Genomic DNA, 21,466 nt, shown 5'->3' with positions numbered 1-21,466 from the left:
TGTGGCGGAGGACTCGCGGACTACAAAGTCCAAGAGGCTGTGCTCCGGCTCTCTGCAGCGATCAACTCCAGGGACTCGTTTCCATCGCGGAGGCAAACCTTAAACTTCAACTCCCAGGAAGCATCGCGTGTCCGCTTTTCGGGCGTCTCCGCCAAGGCGCGGAGGCTCCCAGTGTGCCCCGCTCTTGTTATTATTCCTTTTCTGTGCTCACAGCCTTCCAGAAAAGGGCCGCTCCGGGACTACGCGTTCCAGAATACAGTGAGGGTGGGGGTGGGGTGCTCTCTGCTTGAAGTTTGCGTTTGACGGCCTAGATCCCGAGCGCTGTTGTCCCGGCTCTGACCTGGTTGGGTGTTTGGAGTCACCAGCGACCTCCTGACAGCTTCAGCACTAGTTTCCACCTCTCCCTAGGCCACCTGGTGACCCCAGGACTGATTGGGGAATGATTCTGAGCGATGTCTTACTGCTGATGACCTCACAGGGACCAGCTGACCACAGGGCTGGGCAGCGAGACAGGTGTGCCCCGTTAGAGTCTGGATTTGAGTGGAAGGACACACGACAGAGTCCCCTCTTTCTGCTGGGCCCAATTTATCGCCTTGAAACCCACCGGACTCCAGCGGCTCCACTTTGACATGCCGAGGCCAGCTGACTGGAGCCTGGGTGTCCCCCAGATCTCAGTCTTAAGAGCAGGCCCACTGGAGTCAGCCAGGGTGTGGCCCACGAAGACTGGCAGGTCAGTTACTTCCCTCAACAGACAAGACCACAGACAGATGCTACACTTGCAGCAAGCAGCCTTTACCTCACCCTATAAAGGAGTTGATTATAGATTTTCTTGCACTACTCTCTAATTGTCTCATGATTGCGTTCTTGAGGGCTGTGAACCGGGCGAAAACGGCCCCAAACAGCATTCCTCAGCGCCGGAACCAGAGTAGGCGCTAACCGTTTGTTAATCAACTCACTTAAATCTGAGTGCCTTTGCATAAACAATATTGTGATTTGCCCACGTGGCAGACTGAAGACGCACAACGTGTATTCTTTATCAGAAATAATCGATAATTTAGTCGAGAAAACAAGATGACACGCAAGGGTCTTTACAGTAGAGGTGTCGGCTGTGAATAGGGTTCCTTCCATTCGGCGCGGAGGTAGTTTTAGCCAACGTAAGGAATCTTCAACAAGTTGTCTTGTTTTTCATCAATTCAGGGTCACGGCCACCCAACTCCGGCGTCGTTGCTCCTCACATTCGCCTGCCACCCGTTCTCTCAGGCAGACACCGGGGCTTTCTTGGAGCCAGTGGTGCTATTTGGGCGGGGGCCCTGCAGAGCCTTAACGTTAAAAAACTCCGTAGTTCAACTCCCTGTGCCTCAATTTCCTGGCCCTACTCCACGCCCTCGATCCCCAACGTGAAGCTGGCTTCTTTCCTCACGGAGGTGGCTCACTAGAGCCAAGAGAAGGCGTCCCCGGAGCCTCGCCCCGGGTGTGGGGGGGGAACAGCCCGGGTGCCGCGCCGGCCGGCGGTGTCGGGCTGTGCCTGGGAACGCGCCCCCGCCGCGGACTCTCAGCGTCCGCTTTCCGCCTCTCAGCTAGCCGCGCCGGGGGCGCGCACGGCGCTGCGGGGGGCGCGCACGCTGGAGGCTGGCCTGCCCGCGGCGCGGGGGAAAGTTGAGTTGGGAGAAGTTGGGAGCGGCGGGGGCGCGCCCCGGGGTGGGCACCGGGAAATCGTCGGGAGCGCGCGAGGGTTCCGGAGGATCAGGGGAGACCCGGAGACCCCCGGGACACGAAATCTAGAGCTAGCGGGTAAGCAGTTAGGTGGCGGAGAGGGAGGGTGAGGGCCGCGGAGGAGGGGGTGGGGGGGGACTGGAGACTCGGGCGCCGAGAGAGTGGAAGTGGAGGAAAGGGCGGGGACTGGGGCGCAGGGAGCGAGGTCTCAGGGAGAAGGATGGGGAGGCGAGTGGGCGTACGGGTCGGAAGCGAGATTCCGGGGTCCGCCTCTTAGAGTTACCTAAAGCCAAGGTGCCGCGCCCCCTGTCACCAGGAGGAGGTAGTCTCAGGGAGCTGCTGCCTTCAGCTCGCTCTCCCACTCCCGGGCGGGTTCCAGACGCCCCTCTGCCCCAGAAACTCGCCAGTTTGGGGGTTGCCTGGGACCGCAGCCCCCCGGATCTCGGGGTTGAGAGGTGGAGCCGTGAAGAGGGTTGGCGGGTCAGATCAGGACAAGAGGTCAGACAGAAGGGGGAGCAGCTGGGTGAGGGTGGGAGGGACGAGCCTGAAGTTTGAGTCCTAGGGGGCTGCCTTCTCTGTAAGGAGCTCCTTCCTTGGGTGTGGAGGGAGCGCTGCCTCAAATCTGGGTCCATTTTATCAAACTCTCTCCGCCCCCACCAGCCCCACAGCCAAGAGCTGTGGAATGTACGAATTCACTTGGGGAATGGTTAATGCCCAAGTGGGGGTCCGCACGGCTAATCCCTTGGGCTGGGGGAGAGATGCTAATCCTTCGGGCCCGTCGGGGCTGGTCCGGGGAATGTGCCCCCACTAGGATTATCGGTACCGATGTCCTGGACAGAGGCTGCTTTGTATTCTACGACAGCAGGGAGGGGGGCATGGGTAGAGGGAGGAGGGCTTGGTGGTGGAGCACGCTGAGGGCAGAGCCTGGAGGTGGAAGTGAGCGCCTGCAGGTGGTGAACACAGACTCCCTATACCCTGCTAGTCCAGGTCCCTCCTGACAGCTCTCCCCACACTGACGGGCCCTGGCTGAAGGCCTGCTTAGGGGGGAGGTGGAAAGAGCAGTCAGCTGAGTTGGAGTTCTTGCCAGGAATGTGTGGCCCAGACTCCCCACTCTGGCCTGATCCCCCCAGACCTCTATTATTTGACCCTATGCTAGCCCATCGCATTGCCAAGGTAGCCATAAATCAGGCAACCTCACATTCCCAGCAGCACTTAAGCAGCGCACCATGGTTACCTTCAGAGAGCATTGGGAGGTGCCCTCACTGTGCATGGGCACCCCGTTTGCACTGGTTGGGTTCCCCCTACCCCGTCACAGCTCTCAACCTACAGTCATCGTCAGGACGGCTGACCTGCCACTCAGATTTTCCTGGCCCAGGGCTAGGGCGGGAAGGGATAGAGAGACTGCCCCTTCAGGGTTTCTGTGCCCACCCCCCTGCCGGTGTCACGTGCCCCTCCCCCATTATAAGGCCTCTGTCCAACTCCTCCGTTCTTCCTACCGAGAGTGGAGTCAGGTTGTGGGTCTGCACTGGGGGCCTGTTTCTGTCTTATGTCTAGGGGGTGCTGCTTGTCTGGTTTGCCTTGTGGGGGCGCCCTTTCTGGACTCGCAGGGCCCTCCCCCCTTTCCCTTTTGGGTTCTCTCCAAAGTTCTTTCTAGTCCCTCTCCTTTCTGTTTGGGAAACCAGCTGCCCTGGCCTCCACACCCCTCTTGCTCCGTGGGGTGTCTCACTCCCTACCACACCCCTTTCTGGTCTCAGGCTCACCTCCAGGGGCCCCATTCCTGTGCCTGTCTGACCCTTCCCTCCCCATCTTCTGTCCCTTATCATTCCCTCCCTCATGTCTCCTGCCTTCTCTCCGGGGCTAGGCCTTGGCTCCTTCCTGCCTGCCGTGAGCCTCTTCCCGTTCTGCCTCTGCCTGCGCTCTCATCTGTCTTTGGACCAGCCGCTTTTCATCGCCCAGCTCTGGGCTTCTCTTCCTATACACTTTGCTCTTTGTTCTCACCACCTCTGAGGGGCCACCGTGAGGCCCTTCATAGTGTAGAAGGGTCTTGTACGGCGGGAGACACTGCAGTGGCAGCCAGCCAAGGCCCTTCCTGAGCTGGGCTGGGGGCTGGCCTCCTCCTCCCCGATGGTGACTAGCCCTTCCCCCCACTCAGGTTATGCCTCCACCTTGTTGCCCTGAAAGCCGAAGCGACAGCGAGAAAGGCTAAGATTTGGCCATGAGCAGCGCCCCCAGGCGCCCCGCCTCGGGCGCAGATTCTTTGCACACGGTAAGCACTGCCCGCAGGTGAGCTGGCCCAGAGAAAGAGGTGGGGGGTGGGGGGTGGGGGTGCAAAAACTACCAAAAAAGAGAGACTGTGTTGGACTGAGAAGCACAGCCATCCACACCCACGCTTTGCAGAATGTGTGAGGATGCAGAAATGGGGAAGGGGAGGGAGAGGTGGCCTCCATTTGTTTGAGGAGTTGAGGACAGTTTAGCTGCAGTTGGAGTTTGAGGACTTTTAAACCCTGTTAACTTTGATTGGGTCTTAACCGCATAGGCCCCCAAGGAGGTCTATACATACACACACACACACACACACACACACACACACACCAAGGCTCTAGTAGAGCTTGCCAGTGACTGGCCCCGCCCCTGACCCACGTGCTGTCCAGGCCCGCCCTCCTCCCATCCCCAGTATAGCCACTACCCCACATGGCCCTCTTCTGATTTTCCTAAGAAGTCTAATGATTAACTCCAGTGGTACAATCAGCCGCATTATATTGGTCACTGTGGCCCATCGGGGCACGTGACTGGGAAGGGACACTGGCTGGTGCCCTCCCCCTTCTTCTAGGTTCACCCCTGCCGCCATGGACTTCCTCCTCCGACCTCAGGTTCGAGGAGGTGACCCGTTCCCCCTCCCCACAAGCTCCTCGGTGCCGTTCGAGTTTCCCAGCTCCTCACTGCTGGCTCCCTCCTGCCCAGCGCTTCTCGTGGAAATGGGGCGGGGGCTGGGGCTCGTCTGCTGGAGCTGCAGCGATGGGCTAGGCAGGACCTCCCTTCTCCAGTCCCCTGTCCTTGGCTGCCCTAGGTGTTTGGGTTTTTTTTTTCCTGTGTTCCCCACTTCTACCTCTGCATGTCTCCCCAAGACTGATCCTCCTCCCTGGCTCTTCTTTGCTGTAGCAGCTGGCACTGCCACGGAAGGGGCGGCATACCCTGGCCTTTGGAGGTCCTGATGCCCTTCAGGTCCTGGAGCTCTTGAGCAAATATTTGGTGGTGGCGCCTGGAGCTGAAACCTGCAGGGGGTGGGGTGGGCAGGGGGCTGGACCAGTGCTGCTGGCCCTGCTGGGCCAGGCTGCTGGTCGGATAGCCAGGCTGAGCCTTCCCGCAGTTCTGGCCTGCGCTGGCCTCGCTGGTGCTGTCAGCTGCTGCACTCCCGCAGGATGACTCAGGTGGGGGGAGTGGGGGTGGGGGCGGGGCGGGGCTGGCTGGCTGGCTGTGAGGGGAAGGTAGTGCCACCGCGGTGGCCTGTGTGTGTGTGCAGCTACTGTAGGGCATGGGGGCTTTCTGGGCAAGCGAGAGCATACATTCCTGTCCAGGCAGGGATAGATTTGACTCAGATCGACTCTGGGGCACTTAGCATAAACGCCTTCAGAAGTTACTTTTAAGGCTCAGCAGTTATCCTCCAGCCAAAGGAATTTCTTCTGCCACAGTAACAGGGAAGTTCACATTCTGCCTGGTTGCAGAAGGGCTGGATGGGGAACTCTGTGGTGTCATCTAGTACAGGCCTGCCCTGGGTTGATTGGGCCCGACTGTACACACAAGGGTGTGTGTGGGGGGGATGCTGGGGAGCTAGGTCCCTGGCTTTGGAGATCACAGCTGCCGAGGATGTGGGATTAGGTCCCTGCATTGGAAGGGATAGGTTGCTCGACATGGAGATTCAGTTTGTGTGTTGGAGATTATAGGTTGCTGGCATTACTGGATGTCAGGTTCTGGGCAGGTCAGGGCTTTGGGGTACAATTCCAAGTGAACCCCATGTGTTTCCCCTTCGCTTTCTTACAGCCAGAGCCAGAGAGCCTGAGCCCCGGAGCACCTGGGTTCCCTGAGCAGGAGGAAGATGAACTTCGTACCTTAGGTGTGGAACGGTTCGAGGAGATCCTCCAGGAGGCTGGATCCCGAGGAGGAGAAGAGCCAGGCCGCAGCTATGGAGAGGAAGACTTTGAATGTGAGGAGGCAGACGGGAAGGGAGGCTAAGGAGTGAGGTTAGACTGTCCAACAGAGTAATAGTGGGAGGGGGTGCTGGGCCTCCCTGCAGTCAAGCCCCTCCTCCTTGCAGACCACCGCCAGTCCTCCCACCACATCCATCATCCACTATCCACCCACCTGCCTCCTGATGCCCGCCGCCGCAAGGCTCCCCAGGGCCCAGGACGGAAACCTCGGAGGCGCCCTGGAGCCTCTCCCACTGGAGAGACCCCCACTATTGAGGAAGGGGAGGAAGACGAGGACGAAGCTGGTGAAGCGGAAGGGTTCAGAGCTCCTCCACAGCAACCGTCTCCTGCCACTAGCCCCTCTGCAGTTCAGGTAAGTGGTACCTAGGCCCCTGGGAGGGGAGCCATCTGCAGGCTTCTGGCCTGGCCTTACCTTTCCGTATGGCTTCCGGTTGCAGTTCTTTCTCCAAGAGGATGAAGGTGCTGAAAGGAAGGCAGAGAGGACCAGCCCATCGCCCCCCACACAGACGCCCCACCAGGAGGCAGCTCCCCGGCTCAGCAAAGGGGCACAGACAGGGTAAGTGCAGTGTACTTGAACTGTCCCGGCAGACACCCCTCCTAGAGCAGGGAGGAGGAGTGAAGGAAGGAGGGTCTGAGCCAGCCAGGCTAGGTCCCAGGCCTGCCTCTTGGCAGCAAGGCCATGGGCTGAGTGGATGCTGAAGGGACAGCATGGCAGGATGGGGCTCACTGGCCTTGAGAAGGATGACCACGTGGCTTAGCAAGCTCAGCTGCCCCCGTCCCCAACACTGGCTTAGGCACTGGGCCAAGGACAAAGGACCTGCTGCAGCCCCCTCTTGTTTCTGGGAGTTGGCAGTGTACTCATTGGGAAAGCAAATGTCACCACGTGAAGTGGTAGCGAACACCACTATACCTCTGGTAGAGTCAGTACCAGTAGTAGATCGGAGTTTGGGGCACTAGCCAGAGAAGGCTTCCAGGAGGAAATGACTTTGAATGAAAACTCAAGGTTACGACTATCACTGCCGGACCTGTTGTTTTCTGGGTACCAGGCAGTGTGATGTGCTATGGACATAAAGGGCATGGTGCCCCTCTACAGAGGGAGTGCATAGGCTCACTGCATGCCAGGCCGGCAGGGGAACAGGTGGCAGCCACAGGGAAAGCCTGGCACTGAGGTACGAAACAGGCAGGACTGGCGCAGCAAGGCCCTGGGCTGAGTGGATGCTGGGGCATTGGCAGAGAATTTGCTGGAACGTCTGTGAGGGACAAAGCATTGGTATCTGCTGCAGTTCAAAGCTCACTTCCAGGCTAAAGGGGCAAGGGAGTGAATGAATATTGCTAAATACTAGGTTAAATCTCACCTTCTAAAACACCAAGTAGTGCTGGCCTCTGCCCACATTGTGAGGAGGGTTCTGTCCGGATAAGCCTTGTGGGATTGCTGGGGCTGTATAGCCATGAAAGGCTGGTGCTGGGCTCCAGATGCTGGCCCTGGGCTCCAGATGCTGGCCCTGGGCTCCAGATGCTGGCGCTGGGCTCCAGATGCTGGCCCTGGGCTCCAGATGCTGGCGCTGGGCTCCAGATGCTGGCCCTGGGCTCCGGATGCTGGCCATGGGCTCCAGATGCTGGCCATGGGCTCCAGATGCTGGCCCTGGGCTCCAGATGCTGGCCCTGGGCTCCAGATGCTGGCGCTGGGCTGTCAGGAGCCTTCTGAGAGTAGAAACCAGGTGGGCAGAGGTGCAGAGCTTCTGCCTAGGAAGGAAGCTGACTTTGGGGCTCATGGCTCTTCTGTATGCAGAACTCTGGTGGAGGAGATGGTGGTGGTGGCCAGTGGCACAGCTGGAGGTGACGACGGAGGTGCTGCAGGGCGTCCCTTGACCAAGGCCCAGCCGGGACATCGAAGTTACAACCTTCAGGAGCGAAGACGAATTGGCAGTATGACGGGGGTGGAGCAGGCGCTGTTGCCCAGGGTCCCTACTGATGAAAGTGAGGCTCAGACGCTGGCCACAGCCGACCTTGACCTCATGAAAAGTGAGTGCTGTGGGGCCCAGACAGTCTGTTCCGTGGTGGGACACAGGGTAAGAGGAGTAAGGAGCTGATCCTGGTTCTCTGCTTGTCCCCAGGTCACCGATTTGAGGATGTTCCTGGGGTACGGCGACACTTGGTGAGGAAGAATGCCAAAGGGTCTACACAGGCTGCCCGGGAAGGTCGAGAGCCTGGTCCCACCCCTCGGGCACGACCACGGGCCCCCCATAAGCCCCATGAGGTATGCCTGTCTACTGCATGTCTTCTATCTCCTCCCCTTCCACCGAGCAGACATGGTGCCCCAGAGCTGCCTCAACTAGGGGTGGCTGCCCACTGCACCGCAGGGCAGTGTCATCTCATGGACAGTACCTGCTTCACAGCCGAGCCTTCAGTGAGCTGGGAGCCATGGCCACCTGCTGGTCGGCCACAGTAAATGGTCTGCAGGGGAACAGAAGCACCTTCAGGCTCCTCCATGTAACACTTCATTTTCAAAGCCAAACCTCCCTCTCAGTTGACCCTTCCAACAGCTGGCGAAGGCGGTAGGCCAGCTGGTGTCCGCCATAAACCAGCTCTGTTCCTTGGCCAAGGTTACTTTATTATTTAGGGACACTGCCCATCTTAGTGTGGGGCTCTGAACTTTAACACAGTGTGTGCTGTTTTTAATGCTTTTATTGAAGTAGAATAGCACTATAGTAAATCGCACCTGTACTGAGTGCCTAGTCCAAGGTCATGCTGTACCCACGCCACCCAGATGGCCACTGCCCAGCTAGAGCTGTTCCGACCCTCAGCAAGTCCTTCCCTGCACCGTCCTGACACTGGCCTAGACAGGTGACTGTCCCCTGGCATTTTTATTTGCTGTTTTTCAGGGAGGGAGGCTGAAAAAGATGAGGGTCTCACTTTGTAGTCTAGACTGTCTTGGAATTTACTATGGAACCCAGTCTGGCCATAAACTCAAGGCAGTTCTGCCTTAGCCCTCTGTGCCTTGGCATCTCAAGGGCTGGGACTACAGAAATACTCTACCACTCAGCGGCTGCTAGTCTTGTCAGTCATGTGTAGGTCTCCAGAAGCCCATGGCCCCCTCACACGGTGACTCCACCTGGCTCTGAGTCCTGGTCACAGACCTGACTCAGTCCTCTGTCTGCCATGGAAGACAGGAAATTCACGACTGATTAATCAGTCATGAATGCCTATGGACCATCACTGTGGCCCACGGTCGCCTGCCCCTTCTGATGCTGCTTCTCCAGAGGTGGTTCCCAGTATCCTCTGACGCTGTTTCCCGAAGCACTGTCTCATCTTGTCCCAAGGTGTTTGTGGAGCTGAATGAGTTGCTGTTGGACAAAAACCAGGAGCCTCAGTGGCGGGAGACAGCTCGCTGGATAAAATTTGAGGAGGATGTGGAAGAGGAGACTGAACGCTGGGGCAAGCCTCACGTGGCCTCACTGTCCTTCCGTAGCCTCCTGGAGCTCCGCAGGACGCTGGCCCATGGTACGCTTCAGTTTACCTACTTCAAGAAAGCTTTGCTTCCAGCTCCAGAACTGAAGCTTTTCCTTTTAAAATGATTTGAGAGCAAACATTTTTATGGAAAAGTACTGAAATTCTTGGCGCCTTGTTAGCATGTTTTATTTTAGAGATAGGTCTCAAATGCCCTGGACTAACTTTGAACTCACTGTGCAGCTGACCCTCACCTTGACCTCCTTATCCTCCCGCCATTGCTGGAATTACTGGCATGTACCACCACGCCCAGCCTCTGCTAACCTCTTAGAGGATCTGGGAATATTACCTAACCTGTAAGACTGTCTAAACTACACTAAAAAAACCCACAGGTGCAGGGCTCCAGAGTCCTTGCTTCCTCCTTCCTATTGGGCAATCACTCCCAGTTGTTCTTTGAAAGGTTTCTAAGCAGCTGAGGACTGAGATCTCCTGGAATTGTTTCCAAACAGAAAGCAAACAGGCTGCAAGTGAGGGCTCTGGGCTTTGGGTGAACCGCCTGAGGAAGAGCTTTATCTCCTAGGCTGTTTTGGCTGCTCAGAAGCACTTTATTTATTCCTTAGTCCTTTGTTCTGGAAAGTTGACCTTGCCAGATAAGTGTCTGGTGGCTTTTGAAAGGTGTTTCATTTCTATATGTATTTGAGTGACAGGGCAAGCTCCCTTGGGCTTGCAGAAGTGAAGGAGGAAATCTGGGAAAACTTTCCAGTGACCCCAGGTTGCCGTGTGTACAAGGCCATAGGCCAGCTGGAATATGAGGGCGATCTAGGACCCTGGGAACATCATGGGGAGTCTGCACTGTGGTTAATAACAGGAATAACTTTCTAACGCCATAGGACACAGCTAGAGTGGGTGCCTGGGCGGCCTAAGCTGGGTGCTCCTGGGATAGGGCATTAGATAACTAAACCGTGGTAGTCTCAGTCAGCCTCCTGCAGTATTCCTAGGAGGGGAAAGGATGGGGACAAAGAGTAAAGAAGATAAATTGGCAGAGGCTTTAGGAGCAGATCTGGCACTCAAGTTCAGGCCCTGTCCTACACTACCTGGCTGCCCAGCCTGTCCTCACTCTCCCTCCTGTCTGCTCCCTACTGTTGCTGCTGGTTCTGGGGTGACAAGTTCCCTCTACCACCTATGGCAGGAGCTGTGCTCTTAGACCTCGATCAGCAGACCCTGCCTGGGGTGGCCCATCAGGTGGTCGAGCAGATGGTCATCTCTGACCAGATCAAGGCGGAGGATAGAGCCAATGTGCTCCGAGCCCTTCTTCTGAAGCACAGGTAGGGCTGGTCCTCAGGCAGGAGAGCCCAGACACATCCCCACCTGCCTGCCCCTAGCCCTGATGCGGCCTTCCTGATGCTCATTGTCCTCTGTTCACTAGCCACCCAAGTGACGAGAAAGAGTTCTCCTTCCCCCGGAACATCTCAGCGGGCTCTCTAGGCTCTCTACTGGGGCATCACCATGCCCAGGGGACTGAGAGTGATCCTCATGTCACTGAGCCTCTCATTGGTGGTGTTCCTGAAACCCGACTGGAGGTGGATAGAGAGGTGAAGGGGATGGGTCCTGCCTAGGGGCTGGCAGGAGGGTCTGAGCAAACCCAGTGTGGAATGCAGCTAGGGAATGGGAGGTGCTGCTTGGACTGAGTCCTGTCCTGTTCCTCCCGTCCCAACCCTCAGCGGGAGCTGCCACCCCCAGCCCCACCTGCAGGAATTACACGCTCCAAGTCCAAGCACGAGCTGAAACTGCTGGAGAAGATCCCTGAGAACGCGGAGGCCACAGTGGTCCTCGTGGGTACGTGAGGAGGAGCTAGTGGGGGTTAGAAGCTGGGCCTTTGGGCCATCCAGGACTTGGAAAGTGGAGGGGCCTGCAGCCTGCTTTTGCCCATAGTGGTTCCACATCCCTAGGCTGTGTGGAGTTCCTCTCCCGCCCTACCATGGCCTTTGTGCGTCTGCGGGAGGCTGTGGAGCTGGATGCAGTACTGGAGGTGCCTGTGCCTGTGCGTTTCCTCTTCTTGCTGCTGGGCCCCAGCAGTGCCAACATGGACTACCATGAGATCGGCCGATCCATCTCCACCCTCATGTCTGACAAGGTCAGCTATTTCTCCTTCAACCTTCTCCTGTAACCCTGTCCCGGCCACTAACCTTGTACAGCCCTTGTTCCCAGCCTCTGCCCCCTCTTGTAATCTCCCTGGTCACTCTCTGCTTGGGCAGCAATTTCACGAGGCGGCCTACCTGGCGGATGAGCGAGACGACTTGCTGACTGCCATCAATGCCTTCCTGGACTGCAGTGTTGTGCTACCGCCTTCGGAGGTGCAGGGCGAGGAGCTGCTGCGCTCTGTCGCCCATTTCCAACGCCAGATGCTAAAGAAGCGAGAGGAGCAGGGCCGCCTGCTACCCCCTGGGACTGGGCTAGAGCCCAAGTCTGCCCAAGATAAGGGTACGCCCGCCCGTCCGAGTAGGCCTGGGCCAGGTGGCATTACTTAAGGAGGGAGCTCATGGCACTGGATGGCCTGTAGGCACCTGACCAGAAGCCAACTGACTACATTGTCTCTGTCTGTAGTCAGTATGCTCTGCATTCACGGAGGAGGGCCTGCTGGGGTGGACGGGAGGGTGCCACAGGCGCCCTGATGGAGGCCTGGGTTGCAGCACTCCTGCAGATGGCAGAGGTAGCAGGTGCAGCTGAAGATGACCCCCTTCGGAGGACAGGCCGGCCCTTTGGGGGGCTGATCCGTGATGTGCGGCGGCGCTACCCCCACTACCTGAGCGACTTCCGCGACGCCCTTGACCCCCAGTGCCTGGCTGCCGTTATTTTCATCTACTTTGCCGCCCTGTCTCCTGCCATCACCTTTGGGGGGCTCCTGGGTAAGGAGAGGTTTTAGTGGGAGCGGCAGATGTGCACGGGCCTGGCCACCCGGTGCTCAGCTTGCCCCTCTCTCCTCCAGGGGAGAAGACAAAGGACCTGATAGGCGTGTCAGAGCTGATCATGTCCACAGCACTCCAGGGAGTGATCTTCTGCCTGCTGGGGGCCCAGCCACTGCTGGTGATTGGCTTCTCTGGGCCTCTGCTGGTCTTCGAGGAGGCCTTCTTCTCGGTAAGAGCTCCTTCTGTCCTCCTTGACCGTCCTTCCCAGACGTGGCTCTTGGCGCCCCTAAGGACTCCCCACCTTTCCTGCGCAGTTCTGCAGCAGCAATCAGCTGGAGTACTTGGTGGGCCGAGTGTGGATCGGCTTCTGGCTGGTGTTCCTGGCCCTGCTCATGGTGGCCCTGGAGGGGAGCTTCCTGGTCCGCTTTGTCTCCCGATTCACCCAGGAGATCTTTGCCTTTCTCATATCGCTCATCTTCATCTATGAGACCTTCTATAAGCTGATCAAGGTAGGCATGATGGGTACAAAGGAACGTGGGGCATCCTGTCGTCCTTAATTCATCCTATTTATTATCTGTGTGTACACAGATACATTCCATTATCTGTGGGTGTGGAGTTGGCTCACTCTTTCCCCTTTGCATGGACCTCAGACTGCCAGGCTTAGCATCAAGCACCTTCACCCACTGAGCCCTTTGGCTGGCTTCCACCCACCCTTGCTTTCCTCATTTAATGTCTGTATATGTCTTGTGTCTTGGTTCTTCCTTCTGGACTGCAGGCCAGGCTAATTCTGACATCCCCTGGAGTCTGCTCATGAGCAGAGTAATATGGAGTCAAGAGAGGGTTGGAGGTGGTGGGTAAAGCAGGAAGCCCATTGGGAATGTGGCAGAGTGAGGCACAATGCTACAGCTGGCCCACCCCACCCTGCTCTGCCCCACCCCGCCCTTCCCATGGCGGCCTCATCACTGAGCATCACATCAACCTTTTACAAACTCACAGGTTTTTAAAAAAGATTTTATTTTATGTACGTGAGTACACTGTAGCTGTCTTCAGACACCCCAGAAGAGGGCATCAGATCTGTCACAGATGGTTGTGAGTCATCATGTGGTTGCTGGGAATTGAACTCAGGACTTCTGGAAGAGCAGTCAGTGCTCTTAACCACTGAGCCATCTCTTCAGTCCTCACATATTTTTAATAACAAGGATAAAATACTTTAACAAGGATAAAAAAGAAACTTTTTTTTTTTTTTTTGGTTTATTGGATTTGGTATTTTTCCAGACAGGCTTTCTCTGTATAGCCCTGGCTATCCTGGAACTCACTCTGTAGGCCAGACTAGCCTCAATCTCAGAAGTGCTGCCTCTGCCTCCCAAGTACTGGGATTACAGGCGTGTGCCACCACTGCCTGGCTAAAAATACACTTTCATTAGAATCTAAGATTGTAAAAATGGCCGGCTTCTGAATATTTTCTTAATATTTACGTGTGACTATGAAAACATTTGGCATTTTTAAAACTCTGATTCTGCCGGGCAGTGGTGGTGCATGCCTTTAATCCTAGCACTTGGGAGGCAGAGGCAGGCGGATTTCTGAGTTCGAGGCCAGCTTGGTCTACAGAGTGAGTTCCAGGACAGCCAGGGCTACACAGAGAAACCCTGTCTCGGGAAAAAAAAATGTAATTTAGGTTTTTTTGGGACTTATAAAATTAGCTGAGAAACTTGTGCTTAAGTACATTAAGAAATATTGGGGCGGACTGGAGAGATGTCTCAGCGGTTAAGAGCACTAACTGCTCTTCCAGAGGTCCTGAGTTCAATTCCCAGCAACCACATGGTGCCTCACAACCATCTGTCATGGGATCTGATGCCCTCTTCTGGTGTCTGAAGACAGCGACAGTGTACCTACATATAATAATAAATAAATAAATCTTTAAAAAAAAAATATTGGGGCTGGGTGCAGTGGGGTGCCTTTGATCCCAGCACTCTAGCAGAGGACACAGAGACTGGTAGATCGCTGTGAGGTTGAGACCAGCCTAGTCTACATAGTGAATTCCAGGCCAGCCAGGGCGGTCTCATAAAGGGAAAATGGTAGAGGCCAGCAAGATGACCCACTGGGTGAAGTTACGTGCCACCAAGCCTGACGACTTGAATTTGATCCTTGGGACCCACCTAATAGTAGGAGCACTGGTTCCCAAAAGTCATTGTAACCTCTACAACGGGTGCCATGGGTGGCACAAACATGCCCCCCCCCCATATATACACACACACCTATGTGCATACCTGTATGCATACATTCACACACTAAATAAATGTAATGAAGTAAAAGAAAAAAGAAATGTTGGTGCAAAAAACCATTGAACTAAGTTAAGTGAAAGTAGTTTCCACACATAAATTTCACACCTTGTATATCTATGGTCAGACCCTGTGCATGTGAACTTGTGATGGTAACATTATTTTTTTTTTTTTTTTGAGATAATGATTTAGTGTTAAAATAGACTGAATCGGGTGTTTAAAAATATGGAACACTGGAGAGTTGCATATCATCGCTTGCACAGGGCCATTCTGATCTTCTCTGTATCTAATTTTAGTACATGTGCTACTGAAGCAAGCACTAAGTCATTTTCTTAACCTGGTAAGACAAGTTTCTAGAAGGCAGGCTGGCCTCTGCCAGAGTCCCACTGTAGCCCGCCAGCATCCAGCCTGGCCCCGCCCTGCCCATGTCTCTGTGATTCCTTTCCAGATCTTCCAGGAGCACCCCCTCCATGGCTGCTCAGTCTCCAACGACTCAGAAGCAGACAGCAGCAGTAATAATATGACTTGGGCAGCAACCACACTGGTATCAGACAACAGCAGCACACCTGGGCAGCCCGGGCAGGAGAGGCTCCGGGGCCAGCCCAACACAGCCTTGCTATCTCTGGTGCTGATGGCTGGCACTTTCTTCATTGCCTTCTTCCTGCGCAAATTTAAGAACAGCCGGTTTTTCCCTGGCCGGGTATGTGGGTTTGCAGACTGGAGGAACTGAAGTCAGGAAGGGGATGGTTTGGAGTATCGGGAATTGCATGGGACAGAAGGCCTCTGAGCACGGTGCTTGCCCTCTTAGATCCGGCGGGTAATTGGGGACTTTGGGGTACCCATCGCGATCCTCATCATGGTGCTTGTGGATTACAGTATTGAGGATACCTACACCCAGGTAAGGCACGCGCTGTTTCCCCCCCCCCCGCCCCCCACGGTTCTGGTGTTCCACTGAGTCTCCTCAGCACACTGTCTCTGCCTTGCAGAAGCTGAGTGTGCCCAGTGGATTCTCAGTGACAGCCCCAGACAAGCGGGGCTGGGTCATCAACCCCCTCGGAGAAAAGACCCCCTTCCCTGTGTGGATGATGGTGGCCAGCCTGCTGCCTGCTGTTCTGGTGTTCATCCTCATCTTCATGGAGACACAGATCACCACGTGAGCTATCCTAGCTAAGGGGGCAGGGTCCTCAGCCAGACTCAGGGGCATGGAACCTATCGCCATTGGGCCCTGAATGCCAGGCTAACTAGCTTCTTTTCCAGGTAACAGAAATGTCTCTGGCGTTAGCCAGGGTTGGACAGGGCATAGGCATTGCAGGCTAGCCTAGCAGGGCTTTCCAGGAGAAATCCTGAAGGTACAGGCTAAGGGCACAAGCTCAGCTCTGTGATGGAGGTCCAGTCCCAGTGGGATGGACAGGAGCCCGCAGAACCATGCCTACTGTCTCTGCGGGAGGAGCCTGGGTTTCACTGTGCCTCCCTCCTCCCAGGCTGATCATCTCCAAGAAAGAGAGGATGCTGCAGAAGGGCTCTGGTTTCCACCTCGACCTGTTGCTCATTGTAGCCATGGGTGGCATCTGTGCCCTCTTTGGCCTGCCTTGGTTGGCTGCTGCCACTGTCCGCTCTGTCACTCATGCCAACGCACTCACTGTCATGAGCAAGGCTGTGGCACCTGGGGACAAACCCAAGATTCAGGAAGTCAAGGAACAGCGGGTGACAGGGCTGCTGGTGGCCCTGCTCGTGGGTATGCTGTCTATATTCTGAACCTCACCTTCCATGGGAGGTCCCCAGGGTTCCCAACCGGAAGGGACCAACTCTTCCTTCCCCTCCCAGGCCTCTCCATGGTCATCGGGGACCTACTGCGGCAGATCCCCCTGGCTGTACTCTTCGGCATTTTCTTATACATGGGAGTTACTTCCCTTAATGGGATCCAGTTCTACGAACGGTTGCACCTGCTACTCATGCCACCCAAACACCACCCAGATGTTACCTATGTCAAGAAGGTTAGTTCCTGCACTGAAAGCCAGCCTTGGCCAGCCTGTTTGCCTCCTCCCTGTACAGCGGAGCTCTGGAAATCCTGTAGTCCTTTATCTCCCAGGGAGGAGGAGGACACTTGTCCTCGTGCGGGCTGGGTCTAGGCTCACCTCATCTCTGCCTCCAGGTTCGGACCATGCGGATGCACCTGTTCACTGCCCTGCAGTTGCTCTGCCTGGCCCTGCTCTGGGCGGTCATGTCCACAGCTGCTTCCCTGGCCTTCCCGTTCATCCTCATCCTCACAGTGCCTCTGCGCATGGTGGTACTTACCCGAATCTTCACTGAGCGAGAAATGAAATGTGTAAGCACCTATCGCCCTCGTCTCTTTCTCCCTACAGTCCTCGCTCCCCTGAGTCCATAAAGATCAACCCTCTCCTTCCTTTCTCTTCACAGCTGGATGCCAATGAGGCAGAGCCAGTGTTTGATGAGTGTGAAGGTGTGGATGAGTACAACGAGATGCCCATGCCCGTGTAGCTGCTGTCTGGAAGCACAGCAGAGGGAGTGAGGGCTGGGGGCTGGGGCTCCCCTCCTCCTGCCCCTCCTCATTTTTATTTAAGTGAATAATTTAAAGCCCCCCTTCTCCCCATCCTGCAGTAAAGTGCTTCAACCCCACCCTGGGCTTGGTCTGTGTCTTTGGTGGTGGGGGTCACGAGTGGAAAGAGGTGGTGGCCCAGCCCCGTTATCCCAGAAACGAGATTCATCATCAGGAAGGAAAGGGATTTTAATGAAAAAAAAAATAACAGGGAGCCAAAGTGCAAATTGTCCACCCTCCTCCCCATAGGGGATCCTTCCTGAGGCCTGTGTGCACTCCCTCACCCACCCTCAGGTCCCCAGCGAAGACCTAAGGCCTGAAGCTTTTGTCTTAGGTAGCTCTTGAGCTGGGGCAGGCCTCTCTGAGACTCCAGCTCTTCAAATGGCAACTGTGGAGAGAAGACAGGTTGCAGTGGGTCGGCTGTAAGAACACACATGGATGGGGCGGGACAGACTTTCTCACCGGCAGGAGTTGGTAGCCCAGTAGGCCCAGGTGCCGCTCCCTCAGGGCCCGAGAGCCCAGCAGCACCCTGCCATCTCGGCAGAAATGCCAGCGTTCTCGCAGCATCAGCACCACCCTGGAGAGCAGGGGACTCAGCTCAGGCTGCTGGTGGACTTGCAGCCAAGGCTCCCAACCCTGTGTTGTTTTCCTTACCTCTGGGTAGGATCTTGGGTTGTGGAGTCAAAGTTAGCCTGGTCCTGTTGGCAGGACCGTGGTGGGTAGGGCAGAAAGGGGTCCTGTGTCCTCATAGGTAGCACAGCACCAGAGCTACCCACACAGAGGAGAAAGTCTGCAGGACAGATAAGCCTTAGCCTTCCTACAGCTTTAGGCTGACCACCCATACCATGCACACCTCACCTGTGCAGTAGCCTGGAGGTACGGTCAGATCCTGACGGTATTTTTCTTCCCCTAATAGCTGGCGCAGCCCCTCAGCTACCATGTCCTTGTGACTAAAAGGACAGCGGTAGAGGAAAGTCACTCTGTTAGGAAACATTGGCTCTGGCTTTCCTCCTCTGCTCCTGGGGCTGTCCCTCCCCTAGCCCACCTGTATTTGCAGCGTGCACGGTCAGTGATGAGGGGCTGTGGGAAGATGGGCACTCGCTGCCTTTGGGGAAGGCGGGGGCCTTGGTACCCCGGGAGCTCAAGCTGCACAGCCGTGTCAAGTAGAGAGAGGTAGCGTCGCACAATCAGAGAAGGAGGGGTGCCTGTAGGGAAGCAGGGACTGGGGGACACTGGGCGCTGACACCCGGGCGTGCCCCTGGCCCTACAGCCCGCAGCCCCAGCGGCCACTCTGTGTGCATACCATTGATGTGGCTCATGAAGCTGGGGGAGAAGACAAACTGCAGGGCTCTGAAGGGCAAGCGCTGCAGCTGGCACAGTGACATCAAAATGTTGACTGTGGCCAAGGGCGCCACCCCTGCTTCCCGAGCCAGGATCCTCTCGAGACAGGGCATAAACTGCTGTTCCAGGGGCATGTAGTTCAGCCTCCCAAAGGGCAGGACCAGCTTCTGTACCACCTGCAGAAAAAGGCAGCCTTACCCAGCAGGAAACACTGCTGTGTCTATCTTCTCCCATTTGAGACAGATCTATGTCTCTAACGCTAACCTGGAACTTGCTATGCAGACCAGGCTGGCCTCAAACCCAGAGTCACCTGCCACTGCCTCTGCACCAGGATTAAAGGCACATGCCACCATGCCAAGGTCTCTGGCAGGTTTGATTGGTACAACCACAGGGAGGCCTGGTTCAGTCAGTAACTGCTTTCAAGGCACAATGCCCAAGGCATGTGCCTGTCTCAGCACACGCCCCAGTTCTGCAGTGTCTTGAGCTACACAGCACAGTAGGAAGATAACTGTGGGTATGGCCCACAGCACTGGGGCAGAACTAGGCAGCTATGCAGGAGCCTTGGAACGCTTCAGGGCCCCAGACATACTACTCTACTGATGATGGGAGTTGGACAACCAGTGAGCAAGAGACAGATGTCCTGGGGGAACGAACACAGACAGCTGGAATGCTTGTCCCAGGAAAAGCCAAACAAGTTAGATAGGGGCTGGGCCTAACCGAGTCCCTGAGGACAACTCAGAGACATGGAGGGTGGGGGCCAGCCCACCTTGCTGTTGAGCTGGGCTTCCTGAACCACCAGGAAATGAGCAATGGCTTCCAGCAGCTGGGGTTCCCGCAGCCGGTGCCGGGCCAGGTGCTGCGCCAGAAGCACCATTACATGAGGAGTCAGTTCTTCTGGCCTGGCCTCTGTGAAGAACAGCCCGTCATACTGCGCATTCAAGGAAGACGCGTGGCTAGACTGTGCCCCAGCCTGGGTGGGTCACCCCAGTGGCTTCCTCATATCCCTTGCCGCCCTTTAACCCTTGGCACCTGCCAGGCTTCTGATCAGATGCTGACGAGGGTACCGCAGGAAACGGGGGCAGCTCAGGGCCGCTTCCAACCTCTGACCGCCATAGATGGCAGGCTGATGTGGGGAGGAAGGCTTTGGAGGGAGACGGGCCCTTCGCTGCTGCTCGAGGGCACACAGGAGTGGTCCATCCGACGGAAAGCCTGGGAGGGAGAGGGGTGAAGACCATCCTGGTGAGAGCTGGGTATGCTGTCTTGCCAAGTGGAGCGAATGAGTCCCCAAATTCCTTGTCATTTCTTGAATGGGAAAATACTTATTTCAGTGGAGTGATATGGTATCATGTGAGCATGATGTGTCAACAGTGTGGGGAAAGCCTTACACAAGTCATCTTGTGCCTCTGGGGCTTCCTGGAGCACTGTGTTGGGGAGAACCTAGTACCCTCAGAAAGGTGCTGCTTGACTTGATCTCCACCATGCATACAAGAGAGAAATCAACACGTGTGCTTGGGGAGGGGCCGCCACTGGATGGGAATCTGAGTTATCAATGGCTTGCTTCTGTCCTCCACTGCTCTCTCTTCCCTAAACACCCACACCTCCAATACCCTCCTCACCAAGTAAGACTGCAAGGTGTAGACACACATGGATGGTGTGAACGTCAAAGGAGGGGCAGTTTCGGATGATGAGCTGACTCAAGTCCTGCAGTGTGGCCTGCTCCACAGGAGAGGGCCTAGGCTGAGAGGCCAAGAGCTGGCCCAGACGACGGAGTGCCACGGGGTAGTGATGAGCTCGCACCTTGGTGGGGTTCTGGCTCAGCCATCGCAGTAGCTCCCCAGGGTTCCGTGCCTGTTCCAGAAGCCGTTGAAGGCCTTGCACAGGGCCTCCTCCATAATGCCGGTCCCCAGCCTTGCCGGGTCCCAAACAACAGGACTGTACTGGCGGGATGAGCACCAAACCAGACAGCCGAGTAGGGGAGGTCTGGGCAGAGAGCAGGATTCGAAGCATGGAGCTGGGTGGTGGAGACCCTGAGGGGTGGGTCAGAAAACCGGGTCAGGTTTCTTCCAAGGGGAAATATGCTATCTAGTCCTTACCTGACTGCTCTGGCATTCTTCCCCACCCTGCCTCTCTTCCCCGATTCCTTGAAACAGAAACCCTCATTCTTTAAGTGTACTCAGTGCGACTCTATTCACATTTCACATGCATATCGCCTTCGATGCTCCGTGCAAGCTGATGAGGAGTCGCAGGGCTGGGATTACCTCATTTCACAGGTGGAGAAACAAGGCCCAGAGCGGCGGAGAGGTTAAGCCTGAGGTCATTCACAGGGCTAGTGGTCGCACCCAGCCTGGAGCCCCGGTGGTCCGGGCGACGAGCCCTGACGACCACCTCTCCCTCCCGCAGGAGGCGGCGGCGGGGTGGGTGGAACGCAGGCTCTGCAGCGGCTGCTGGGTCCCATGCTGGGCGCTCCCACTTACCAGCTGCGTGACCTTGGACTAATGTCTTCGCCTCTCTGCCTAAGCCTCCTCACTAGTGAAATGAGAACACGGCGCAACCTCGCAGGGCGCGCGCCGAGCCCGAGTGAGCCATCGGCCAAGGCGCGGAGTTGATGCTGTCCGCGGGAGGGGCCCCACACCCCGGCCCGGCCCCAGGAGGCTAGCAGCCCGTGGCCGCCACCACTAACACCAGCTCCCGCCGCCCTCCCGAGGTCCGCCCCGCAGGCGCCACCCTACATGACTCCCCGGGCCCCGCGTAGGTCACTCTCTCAGTTGGTCTCGGGGCCCGGGAGCCGGGCTCCACCCGCGGCCTCCTCATCAGCGGGCCACCGAGTCCGCCATCTTCCCAGCAGCCCCCGGATCGCCCCCAGACGCCAATCGCAGCCCAGCGCCAGGGCAGCGGAGACGTGGCTCCCAGCAGGCGCTGCGAGCAGAGGAGTCTCGAGCCCCGCCCTCCGCTTCCGGGAAGTGCGCGCGCCGCGGGGGCGGGGCCACATAGCTTGTCCTGAAAGGTGCGTGGAGCAGC

General features: G+C 56.6%; 2 protein-coding genes and 1 pseudogene across 8 annotated transcripts; 1 reads left to right on the top strand and 2 right to left on the bottom strand.

The window, feature by feature from the left end:
* The first annotated feature begins 176 nt into the window (after nt 1-176).
* Nucleotides 177-17,187, top strand: Slc4a2 (solute carrier family 4 member 2). 4 transcript variants are annotated; one of them, XM_052173010.1, is made up of 23 exons: nt 177-730; nt 3,866-3,979; nt 5,752-5,914; nt 6,026-6,270; nt 6,356-6,474; nt 7,708-7,940; nt 8,033-8,175; nt 9,239-9,419; nt 10,555-10,690; nt 10,792-10,957; nt 11,087-11,201; nt 11,315-11,499; nt 11,621-11,846; nt 12,056-12,271; nt 12,352-12,500; nt 12,586-12,780; nt 14,999-15,250; nt 15,359-15,448; nt 15,516-15,703; nt 16,032-16,285; nt 16,375-16,544; nt 16,703-16,876; nt 16,969-17,187. In XM_052173010.1, exons 2-23 carry the CDS (start codon nt 3,929-3,931, stop codon nt 17,047-17,049), a joined length of 3,732 nt encoding a protein of 1,243 aa, XP_052028970.1. In that variant the 5' UTR covers nt 177-730; nt 3,866-3,928; the 3' UTR covers nt 17,050-17,187. The 4 variants fall into 4 exon arrangements, with proteins under 4 accessions (XP_052028970.1, XP_052028971.1, XP_052028972.1 ...); XM_052173011.1 differs by lacking the exon at nt 177-730 and adding an exon at nt 1,630-1,791 and having other exon boundaries at nt 10,792-10,945; XM_052173012.1 differs by lacking the exon at nt 177-730 and adding an exon at nt 1,630-1,791 and having other exon boundaries at nt 15,537-15,703.
* Nucleotides 14,770-14,870, bottom strand: LOC127679486 (uncharacterized; annotated as a pseudogene).
* A 91-nt stretch (nt 17,188-17,278) lies between the features above and the next one.
* Nucleotides 17,279-21,363, bottom strand: Fastk (Fas activated serine/threonine kinase). 4 transcript variants are annotated; one of them, XM_052173024.1, is made up of 10 exons: nt 21,178-21,362; nt 20,065-20,475; nt 19,478-19,657; nt 19,215-19,354; nt 18,411-18,624; nt 18,153-18,312; nt 17,966-18,057; nt 17,762-17,897; nt 17,570-17,684; nt 17,279-17,495 (listed from the first exon to the last, which is right to left on the bottom strand). In XM_052173024.1, exons 1-10 carry the CDS (start codon nt 21,257-21,259, stop codon nt 17,388-17,390), a joined length of 1,638 nt encoding a protein of 545 aa, XP_052028984.1. In that variant the 5' UTR covers nt 21,260-21,362; the 3' UTR covers nt 17,279-17,387. The 4 variants fall into 4 exon arrangements, with proteins under 4 accessions (XP_052028984.1, XP_052028985.1, XP_052028986.1 ...); XM_052173025.1 differs by lacking the exon at nt 21,178-21,362 and adding an exon at nt 20,641-21,171; XM_052173026.1 differs by lacking the exon at nt 21,178-21,362 and adding an exon at nt 20,923-21,171.
* Between the last annotated feature and the right edge of the window lie 103 nt (nt 21,364-21,466).

This window comes from Apodemus sylvaticus, chromosome 2, assembly GCF_947179515.1.
Source record: "Apodemus sylvaticus chromosome 2, mApoSyl1.1, whole genome shotgun sequence".
Lineage (NCBI taxonomy): Eukaryota > Metazoa > Chordata > Mammalia > Rodentia > Muridae > Apodemus > Apodemus sylvaticus.
The sequence above is the reverse complement of the archived record's forward strand: the minus strand, read 5'-3'. Positions and strand labels throughout refer to the sequence as shown.

What these genes read in the sequence shown, in the direction of transcription:
- Slc4a2 (XM_052173010.1), top strand. Translation starts at nt 3,929, where the DNA reads ATGAGCAGCGCCCCCAGGCGCCCCGCCTCGGGCGCAGATTCTTTGCAC. An exon ending in GACTGGAGGTGGATAGAGAG is followed by an intron (nt 10,958 to 11,086) that starts GTGAAGGGGATG and finishes CCCAACCCTCAG; the next exon opens with CGGGAGCTGCCACCCCCAGC. An exon ending in ATGGAGACACAGATCACCAC is followed by an intron (nt 15,704 to 16,031) that starts GTGAGCTATCCT and finishes CCCTCCTCCCAG; the next exon opens with GCTGATCATCTCCAAGAAAG.
- Fastk (XM_052173024.1), bottom strand. Translation starts at nt 21,259, where the DNA reads ATGAGGAGGCCGCGGGTGGAGCCCGGCTCCCGGGCCCCGAGACCAACT. An exon ending in CGCGGGGCCCGGGGAGTCAT is followed by an intron (nt 20,476 to 21,177) that starts GTAGGGTGGCGC and finishes CCCACCCCTCAG; the next exon opens with GGTCTCCACCACCCAGCTCC. An exon ending in ACCTCCAGGCTACTGCACAG is followed by an intron (nt 17,898 to 17,965) that starts GTGAGGTGTGCA and finishes TCTGTCCTGCAG; the next exon opens with ACTTTCTCCTCTGTGTGGGT.